Source organism: Plasmopara halstedii (assembly GCF_900000015.1).
Source record: "Plasmopara halstedii genome assembly, contig: Scaffold_526, whole genome shotgun sequence".
Classification (NCBI taxonomy): Eukaryota; Oomycota; class Peronosporomycetes; order Peronosporales; family Peronosporaceae; genus Plasmopara; species Plasmopara halstedii.
In genome coordinates this window covers 773,889-783,778 of record NW_020187446.1, presented here as the reverse complement: position 1 = coordinate 783,778, position 9,890 = coordinate 773,889, and the positions used below count along the sequence as shown (strand labels likewise).

Below are 9,890 nucleotides of genomic sequence, written 5' to 3'. Positions count from 1 at the left end.
TTACGAAGAAATGCAATTGTTTCAGATGTTTCTCGAAAATGAGTACTTCGGCTTTGACTTCGGATCGCGCCGTTGTAGACTATGTATCAAAATTTTTGGCTTTGACAGTTTTTAAAGCAAAATTTCATCAGATCGCAAATATATGTGACTTTACGAAATAGAAGGAATGAAGAACGCTGATGATGGTGCACCTGGCTCCGTGTTGGTGCCGACAAAAGCTGAGGCTCATTGCAGTAGCGTATGACGCTGTAAGGTAATTATGACATCAGCTAAACAATTTCGGTTGCATCTATATAGAAGTTCTACCAAAGTTTGTTATGTCACGTCATCCATGAATAATAAGATCTGATATTGCAAGGCGATTGTACTGTCGCCGTAAGCTTGTGATACGGCACGTGGCGTTAACAGTGCAATAACTCCCTAAGTTATTAGCCAACCTGGCTTAAGTGATCATTCTTCACGCTATGCATAACAAATCTCATAATATCTTCTTAAGTATACATTGTTCCGACTGACCAGCCATTTACATGCACCTCGTTTTGAAGTTACCGGACTGCATTGTGTGACTCTGGAGACATTAGGGATGGAAAGTCATACAAGCTAATTATGTCGTTGATGTAGCCTGAACAGCGACTAATTTTAGTCCTGTCTCAGCGAGAGACAACAGTGACGATGCACTCACTTATCGAGTTGAAAGCTCGAATTAATGTGCTCAACTACTCATAGCTGGCTATAGCAGAGTATAGCTGACTATTTGCTTCGTTCTAAAGAGCATAAGATTTGCAGCGTTTAGCAATGTATTTTAACTTACATCAAATCAATCTTCATGTCAAAACTATCGGTGCAACACTAAAAAATGTATGATCAAAATTTGATACGACTTATCAAAGGTTGCGCCACGACGTCGATGCTACGTTTCGTAGCATCGATAGGCGTATAGTTTCAATACCTTCAATGATGCGGTCTGTTGATTGGAGGGACTTATTAGGCACGATAAAAGCCATGCTAACTCATACCACATGAACAAAATATAACAGCAAGAACAAGAATCTTTTCCTGTCGCAAATTTCGACTTGGCGATTCACCCTGACGATACTGCTCAGCAAGCGTATGAGAAAAGTAAAAGAGAGGCTCAGCTTTGAAGTATATCAATGAGATTGCGGCTCAATGCATATGATCGAAACCTGTTCAAAAGATTTGCCAAACTTGAAAACTTATAATGATATAAAAGTTGGAGTGCGCAAGTCGCCAGCGCAAATGCATTCACATGCTTGAGTAACATCGCGTATGTCACCATTGAATATCGAATTGTGCAAATCACAGCGATATATGTCACAACCACATTGAGGTATAAGCTGAATCGACTTTTAAGGTCGTCGCCGACTGTTATAATAAGATCTGCCCATAGCATATTGATAAAATTTTGATCTTGGGCATTCATCCAGACACATTCACAAAATTAATTTACACGGAAAAGTTGAAATTGTTTTAGGAGCATATAACTGAATATACGCCCCTCTGGAAAATGATCCGAGGAAATTCGGAGCCTTTCTTTCGGGCTGCCAACTTGAATTACGCTATGCGTTCCTACGTACTTACTTGAAGAAAGCCGAGAAGATTCAGTCCAGCGATAGTTGCTCTTCGCTCTCATTTATTGCATCAACAAAGAAAACATGTTATTACCTGATAGTTGAATCATTTACCATTTTGCAGTGGTCAGACAACATGCCGAATATCAATCTCATAATTCTTTCTCTCAGCGCATATGTCGCTGTCTCTGATACCGCAGGAACTTGTCCGTCCATAGAGACCAATGTCGACTATTCTGGGGTAGATGTCGGCAATGCTCAAAGTAGCTCAGCGAATGGCTGCTGCTCGATCTGTGCTAGCACGAATGGGTGTGGCGCGTTCACGTGGACGAATTATAATGGTGGCACGTGCTGGCTCAAACAGTCCCAAGGAATATCTCGACCCAACACCGGAGCCGTCTCAGCTGTTCTTTACGCCTCTTCCTCATCCCCAACCTGTCCGAACCTCGAGAACAACGTCGATTACTCTGGTGTGGACGTTGGTAGCACTCAAAGCGCTTCAGCGGATGGATGTTGCGCAGCCTGTTCCGGCAATAGTGCGTGTGGTGCATTCACTTGGACGAGTTACAACGGTGGAACGTGCTGGTTAAAAAGCTCGAAAGGAAACTCAAGAGTGAGCAACGGAGCCATGTCTAGTGTCGTTGTCAGGTCCTCGTCGCCAATACTTCAAACTTCACCTTCTTCTGTCGATCCTACGACTACAAGCTACTCACTCTCAGCATTTGCCATCGGTGACTGGGGTACCACAACTTATAAAAGCTCATGTTGCACACGCTCTAGTTCGTACAACAACTACGACGTCAATGCTGAGGATGTTGTAGCCATTTTAATGAACACGGAGGCTGGCAACATGGCAGTCAAGCCTAAAGTAATTATTGGACATGGAGATAACTTTTACTGGACGGGAATTAATAGTTTTGAAGGCCGCGATTGGCGTTTCGCCACAACGTTTGAAGAAAAGTTCAACGGGAACAATATTCGAGCAATTCCGTGGGTGAATGTACTCGGTAACCACGACTACGGTGGTGCCAGTTACGTCTGTAATGATGGTGATAATAATGCTCGATGTGCAAATACTGCTGAATTATTGCAAGGGATTGAAAACAAGTTTCAATGGCAATCTACATACACGAGTCCGAATGATAATCGCTGGCATCTACCGGATCATTCTTACGAATACTGGATAGAGGATGCTGCCACGGGTGTGAGCATTGAAATTTTTAACATTGACACAAATGATGCCGACGTTCATGGGGCGATGCAAATTTGCTGTCAATGTTATGGTTACTCGAATGGTGATAGTGCCACTTGTCGTAATGTCGGTCGTGGTCACCAATTTTGTTGTGGTGGAGATACCGCCATGTTTGATGCCTGTATGGCCAAGTTTAAACAGTGGGGAGATGATTCAAGAGCTCGAATCACCAGACGAGTGAGAGACTCAACAGCCACGTGGAAGATTGTCAATAGTCACTACAGTGCCTACAACCACTATGGGGAGAATGGTATGCGACAGTGGTTTGACATTTTACGTGGCTCGGGGGTACACGTGTGGCTCAATGGCCACACACACGGTGAAAAACATGACTACTCGGCGTCGCTTGGTATTCACTTTATCGAGAATGGTGCCGGTGGTGGCATCCAGCGAGAGGCGGCGAGCGGTATTCCTGCTTACGCGTCGAGCTTTGTCAAGAACCTATGGACGTACTCAGCTGACGAATACGGCTTTATGTCACTCCAAGCATCGAAAAACTGGCTCAAGCTGCAGTATCACACGGCAGAAAAATCGTGGCAGTTTGGAGAAAATATCCAAAGCACCAAGATTGGCGGCGTGGCGACCAAACATTGCTGGTATATCCCGTCTGACGGCGGAGAGGGCCGTCGATGCTGATTGGCCCGGTTACGCTGCAAAGTGTGTCTTTGATCTGTTGAACTTATGTCATATGTGTCATCCTGTTCAATATCTTACCAGCCTTACACTTGCCATGTAAGCTTTGACATTTGACGTGCCTGACATAGCTCCCCATGATTTTACGTGTAGCTCATTAAATTCTGGTAGTCAAGCCGTGGTATCCATAACTTTAGCCTTAAGATAGGTGTGTCGAAGTGTACCTCAGCACTGTCACTTTAAGCTCGCAGGAAGACAAGGCTGATTGACACAGTTGCCACTACTTGACGAAGATAAAATTTTCATGTACATTTATTTCCCGATTTTAAGTGCGAATTTAAGCTCGAATCTGCTTGTCAGCTTGAAGATTATTATGCTTAGACACTGAAAAACAATGAGACCATTTATCTCTAAAGTACTTCAACATGAAAATTGTATCATCAGAAGACTCCCCGCCGAGTGGTGTGGCGCTGGTGTACTGGAATGTTTGGAAAAGAGGGTGTAAAAGTGACATAACTGTCCCATATCAATTTTAAAATCTGAAAGTGCACTGTTCACTTGTGACCTAATCGCTCCTGCACATTGTCGCTGCAACCGTAAATGGTCTTCATGACACACTAGCTGCAATTTTAATACTTATTTACAAGTAAGCTACGGACAGGTCATAGCAGCTCGTCAAAGTCAAGCATCGGATCAGACAATTTCACATGCTAAGGAAAGTGTAATTAGTAAGTACTTCAGTTTAATTTTCCGAATTGTGTCCATGCTTGAAAACCGAGAAATGGAAAGCGGTTTGGGGATTACAGATGATCTTGACGAATGTGGCGTTTAGTAAAATGAAATTAATTAAACGGAGCCACCGTAAGCTGACAATAACGCATCTCCATGAAACTGGCGCCAGCCAGCCACCAGCTCATCGTAGTGCTTTGGGTGATTACGATTAAACGCGACAGGATCCTAATTAAAAGACATCCGACAAATGTTAGCTATAAAGCAAAGTGAGTTTAATATTCAATTTCCGTACCTCGGCAAAGCAAACAAAAATGGTATGAAGAGCCGCGATAATCACGTGGGCCAAAATCAAAGCCACGCTGAGACCGACCACAAAGCCAATCAGAGCCATCGAGCTGTAAGCACTTGTTCGAGAGCCGAGAGCACTAAACCATTCCATGGGCGAGTAGCGTACCATCAGCATTCCAACACAGCACGTGACGATTCCGACACCCATCGCCCCAAAAGTAAGTGCACTTGACGTCAAATCGTCGTTGATTACTGCTGTCCATCCGCGATTAGTAAACAAATCCATCACTGCCTTGCCACTTTTGCGAAAAGGGTACCCGTACACACCGACGTAGACATACGCCCATTGATTTACATACTCCATCACACCTGCTAGAAAACTGAGGACACATTCGGCCATGCAGGCAAGACATGCCAATCCTCCACTACGCTCTTCACGGGCTCGACGCTTCGCCGCGTCTGCCATGGTCCTCAAAGCCTGAAGAACAGCCACAATCAAGGATCCGAAGCAAATAGATCCGAAACTCGTTGTGATCGAACGGTAGAGCGCTCCAACCGTCGCTTTTTGAGCATTGGGCTGGTACCACCACGTCGCAATCACTCCTGCAGTTGTGCACGTAAGTATATTCTGCAACACTTGCTGTCCCCAGTATAATCCCACCAGCATGTAAAATATAGCAGCATAGGCTGGGAACTCAACACAAAGACCTCCGCGATTCCGTCCACGACTAGCAAGATCAATCTCTCGGTCGCAATTGGGATCAGCTTCCAAAAATAACTGGTGCATGCCTAAGCTAGCGACATACCACAGGAACATCCACGCCAATTGCTGCAACACGAGCACAAAAGCTACAGCAAAAATCGCGGAATGTTCTTTCAATCCCGCACAGGCCGCCTTTAAATTTGCTGAAGCAAAGCCGATTCGATTTTGCACCGCATAAATATAGCACACATTTAGCGCGGCCAAGCCTGCAAGGAAGAGTGCTGCCCAAACATTGACGGAAAATGTGGACACAGCAAAAGCCAGCACCATGCCAACGTTCAGCCAAAGAGCGATTGTGATCATGGAGGACGCGTACGTCGTTAGCAATTTAACCCAAGCCAGCGATAATGCGGTTCCAATCACACAAAGTAGCGCAATCATCGTCAAAGCAACCGAGTGTCCGTTCGGGATACGTCCATCACTCCTGTTTTTATCCATTTCCTCTGTAAGGGTAGGCAACCCTTTAAAAAAAGCTAAAATACTTAGGATGATGACGTTAGCTAGAAACATAACAGCAAAAAATGCATCGTTGCATTTAATTGTCGACGACTCAGGCCTCAAACTCGAGATGGCGCGGGACGAAGGCGGAAGCGGACCCTTACCACCACTTGAGCTCATAAGCATTGGTTCGGTCTCACTCACGGGTGCGTACATGGTCTCTGAATCCGAGTCGGAATCGGAGGATAAAGCGGGAGCGGAAGCGGTAAACGTCTTGAAGAATTACAGAGTGAATGTATGATTCGGTTCGAGAATTCTTTTATCTGGTACAATTGTGGTGCCCTAAAATCACAAATACAGTTTTGATTGGTCGAAAAAAACTTACAAAAAAAAATGAGCACTGTACATGCTGTGAATGATGTGGCGGCCGTCAGGCCGATGGGACCTACCAAAGGTACGCAGTTAGTTGCTTTAATTGTGAATGTATACATTAATTACTACAATAATGCATTTATGCGATGACTAAAATGGTTTGCTTTTTGTATTGCAGTGACACTGCAGTTTGTGGCAGTGGGTAGCGCGCCATTAATGAAGCGCACTAAGTTTACTGTTAATGGCCAAGATGAGCTAAGCGTCGTGTACAAATTCTTAAGGAAGCAACTCCGACTAAAAGATTCCGACTCTTTGGTATCTAATTAGATGATTCACCACAATCGACAATAAGGGCGCTCTGACAGAATTTACAGTTTGTGTATTGCAACAGTTCATTCGCGCCGTCTCCTGGTCAGAGGCTAAGTTCGCTGTATGAGGTGCGAATAAAATGTATTCTGGTCAGATGGTATTGGAAAATAATTTTCTGCGTCGATATTTAATGCTGGAATAATAGTGCTTTCAAGTTGGTGATGTCCTCGTGCTAAATTATAGTCTTACGCAAGCTTGGGGGTGATAGAAGTTCACATTACAAGCGTGAAAGTATTGAAATTACGATTTATAGTAATGGCAGTTTGACTTTTCAAAAGGTGGAGTCGACGTTCACCCAACGAGAGCTTTGACCTCAGCACGAGAAGCTTTGTGACGCTGCTGAAGCAATTGTAGTTCGGCATCAAGCTCGTCGTCATCCGAATCATTGTCTGTGTATGCATGTGCGCTCTTTGGCTTTATAAATTGATTGCGTGAAAAATCGGTTTTATCGGTCAATAGTTCCGTGTCTGTTTTTTGAGATGATCGTGGTTTTGGAACGCATTTTGCAAACGCAAGTCCTTTTTCACGACTTGATGCAGGTTTAGACACGACAACTTGTGCTCTTGATGCATCTGCAGGCCTATTTGCCTGTGTATTCTTATTAATCGTCCGTCTATTTTGGGAGAAAGCTTTCATGCGTTCGATCTTTGCACGCTTCTCTACAAGTTCGTCCGTATTTAAGTCTGGCTGAAGCTTTCCCAGCTCGAAATATCCATCTGGTTTCTCCTTTCTGTATTGGGACAAATTACATGGTTCGTATTGAACAGGTCGTGCTTTACGACTAAAAGCAAGTTGATCATTTGGAGCCTTAGTATCATTACTCTCCTTCTGTAATCGACACTCTTGTGACGTGCTTTGCATGTTTGCGTTCTTTAGGCGGCGCCCTTGAAACTTGGTACCTTTGACATCTGTAGGAAGCTGACTACCTGCAACATCGTTGCTGACTCGGCCTGGAAGTCCCGTCATCTCATCATCATACTCGTAACAAGGGGCTTCGCGAGCACTCTGAGATGGGTAAGAGTGAGTTAATTCCCATTGAGACTCTTCCGGGGATTCTATATAAGAACCCTTCATATCTACCGGTGGCGAAACAGCAGGCTTTGTAGATACAACCGGACCAACGTCAATCCAGCTTTGAATGTTTGTTGGCTGTCGGATCTTTGTATGAACATTACGGTCATCATTGTTATTGTCAGGGAGAAGCTTATGCACTTGGCGCTGTGGCCTACGTTTAGGTGCCCCAACACGAATTTCCTCACTCCCGTCAGCTTTCTTGAGATGCCCTTGAGCTGTCACAGTCGCAATTTTCCCCCGAAATCGGTCCAAGAAGCTCATGTTGCTTTTTAAGGAAAATGGATCATCAGTAGACCTAACCAAAGTGAGTATATTTGGGAGATATGAATAGCGTACGCTTTATTCGACATCACCAAAGTAACGGATGAGCTTACAAATTACAGATTTTCATCAGCATATATTAGCGTTTGCGTATTCTTATAGCATCTACAGTCTATCAAAACTAATGACATATTTACCGGTACATGGTTAAAAGGTTGTGACAGTTTTGATCAAATAATCCTTGGTAATCCTGAGCATCATATACCAGTATTCACTCTAAATCTTTGTGGGACGAAAGTGATGAAGCGTGCCAGCACAATTCAAGCAGGTCAAGGGATTAATGTCTCAGATTACCTTAAGCTGATATGTTAATGGTGCTCGGTTATTGTTATTGTGATTATCAATCTTTTTGGTCGACTTCCGAATTTTGTGTTTGCATTAACACAAATTGTTGGGATTTAAACTAAAGTATTGATTAGATTTTGAATTCTTTCCACAAATTGAAATACTCTTATTTTTTGAAAGCTAACGAAAAACGTCAGATATTCAAGCACCATATTTTGGTGCCAAACCGAGTCGAAATGCCATCTCCTTCATAAAAACGCGAGCATCCATTTCTCTATAACAACCAAGCTTGTCCACCTCTGCTTCGTCAAAAGTTTGAACAGCGTCACGACGAGTCTGGTCCTGATACAAACTAGCAAACATGAGACGTCGCCTAGGGTTCTCCGCATCATCTTCCAAATATTCATTATCAAATTTTGTGTAACTCTGCAGAGGCCGAAGTGGATGTGGCTTCGATGGCTTCATCACAGGAAAACAGCTGGTTTTCACGATAGAAACAAAGATCTTGCTGCTTCCATCTTTTAGATGCTGCGTTGAGAGCTCTGACACGAGAGAATTAATCCAAAATTCCTCGGAAAAGAACTGGTTTTTAGCCACTTCAATATGTACAAAAGTCAGCGCCTTTGCTATCTCAGGATCCATCAGTACCGAGACGATTTGAGTCTTCGTGTCCCTAACATCTTGAATGTGGTGCACCGTTGTTATTCCTGCGCTCTCAGCAATTTGAAGTGCAGAATTTGACGCGCTGTAGAAGAAGATGGGAATCTCTGGGTATCTTCACATTAGCAATTTATCTTAGCTTTATTGATCCATAGAAAAAAAGTGTATTTACACAAACGTACGCTAAATTGCCATTTGTACTTTGAACACCCAGCAGCACCAACAAGTCGCTGACCTTCATCTCTGGTAGCACTAGCATGCCACAACAGCCACGTGCTGCTACATCATCGAGTGCAGGTGAGCTGGTCTCTCCCTCACCGTCTAGAAAAAGAACAAAGATTTTCTGAGCAAGTTGGAGCGCTGGCATACTATGAGAAAAAGTAAGCAGGATTTTGAGATGCATAATTGTGTTCATCACATTATTTAGTGATCACGACAGCGACTTGTTAAGATGGCAACACAGAGCGAGACGACTTCGCTACTATCCACTTCTGTTAATCGTGACGAGCCTGAAGTGGAAGTGCGTAAAGAGTTTCTGGATCTATCCTCGATTGCGTTGCAGGTATCACTCGCTACTTTTGCCCGCATCGCTCTCTATTCAATCGATTATGCGTTTCTCGGGCATCTGGGTACAACAGAATTGGCTGCAGCTTCTCTAGCATCAATTTGGACAACAGTTCCGCTGCTGACTGTCTGGTCTTGCTTATCAGCTATTGTGACGCTGTGTGGTCAAGCATGGGGAGCTGGGAACACGAGATTGATGGGCATTTGGCTGCAGATGGGATTGACCTTGGTAACGATCTGTACACCCGCGCTGATGCTATTTAATTGGTTTGTAGGAATTGGACTACGTGCGTCTACAGACGAGAAAGAGGTCGTGCGTCTTGGAGTACGTTTTGCACGCATCTTGATGTTCTCTATCTGGCCAAATCTAGCGAATGCCTGTTTGCGGCTTTACTTTCAAGCTATGGGCGTCATGATGCCTACAACTGTCGTAGGCGTGATCACAATAATGGTCTCAATTGCTGCAAATTATATTCTTATTTACGGTGCATTTGGTCGCGTGGGCCTGGGGTTTGACGGGTCTGCACTGGCGACTGTCGTAGCTTCATGG

The 9,890-nt window shown here is 44.1% G+C and overlaps 6 protein-coding genes across 6 annotated transcripts; 3 read left to right on the top strand and 3 right to left on the bottom strand.

Moving 5' to 3' along the window:
- Positions 1-1,834: 1,834 nt before the first annotated feature.
- On the top strand, positions 1,835-2,179 carry PHALS_11210 (uncharacterized protein; the record flags this gene model as incomplete). Its single annotated transcript, XM_024726766.1, has 1 exon — positions 1,835-2,179. The coding sequence occupies one exon, from the start codon at positions 1,835-1,837 to the stop codon at positions 2,177-2,179; it is 345 nt and encodes a 114-aa protein (XP_024577410.1).
- A 38-nt stretch (positions 2,180-2,217) lies between these two features.
- On the top strand, positions 2,218-3,477 carry PHALS_11209 (Purple (tartrate-resistant) acid phosphatase; the record flags this gene model as incomplete). The annotated part of the gene is made up of 1 exon (XM_024726765.1): positions 2,218-3,477. The coding sequence occupies one exon, from the start codon at positions 2,218-2,220 to the stop codon at positions 3,475-3,477; it is 1,260 nt and encodes a 419-aa protein (XP_024577409.1).
- An 843-nt stretch (positions 3,478-4,320) lies between these two features.
- On the bottom strand, positions 4,321-5,911 carry PHALS_11208 (hypothetical protein L915_11285; the record flags this gene model as incomplete). The annotated part of the gene is made up of 2 exons (XM_024726764.1): positions 4,321-4,431; positions 4,499-5,911. The coding sequence occupies 2 exons, from the start codon at positions 5,909-5,911 to the stop codon at positions 4,321-4,323; spliced, it is 1,524 nt and encodes a 507-aa protein (XP_024577408.1).
- A 177-nt stretch (positions 5,912-6,088) lies between these two features.
- PHALS_11207 (autophagy-related protein 12) lies at positions 6,089-6,641 on the top strand (the record flags this gene model as incomplete). The annotated part of the gene is made up of 4 exons (XM_024726763.1): positions 6,089-6,149; positions 6,246-6,382; positions 6,442-6,504; positions 6,582-6,641. The coding sequence occupies 4 exons, from the start codon at positions 6,089-6,091 to the stop codon at positions 6,639-6,641; spliced, it is 321 nt and encodes a 106-aa protein (XP_024577407.1).
- Positions 6,642-6,727: 86 nt separating this feature from the next.
- On the bottom strand, positions 6,728-7,860 carry PHALS_11206 (Protein of unknown function DUF4591; the record flags this gene model as incomplete). Its single annotated transcript, XM_024726762.1, has 3 exons — positions 6,728-7,441; positions 7,517-7,775; positions 7,847-7,860. 3 exons carry the CDS (start codon positions 7,858-7,860, stop codon positions 6,728-6,730), a joined length of 987 nt encoding a protein of 328 aa, XP_024577406.1.
- Positions 7,861-8,317: 457 nt separating this feature from the next.
- PHALS_11205 (uncharacterized protein) lies at positions 8,318-9,143 on the bottom strand (the record flags this gene model as incomplete). The annotated part of the gene is made up of 2 exons (XM_024726761.1): positions 8,318-8,891; positions 8,959-9,143. The coding sequence occupies 2 exons, from the start codon at positions 9,141-9,143 to the stop codon at positions 8,318-8,320; spliced, it is 759 nt and encodes a 252-aa protein (XP_024577405.1).
- Between the last annotated feature and the right edge of the window lie 747 nt (positions 9,144-9,890).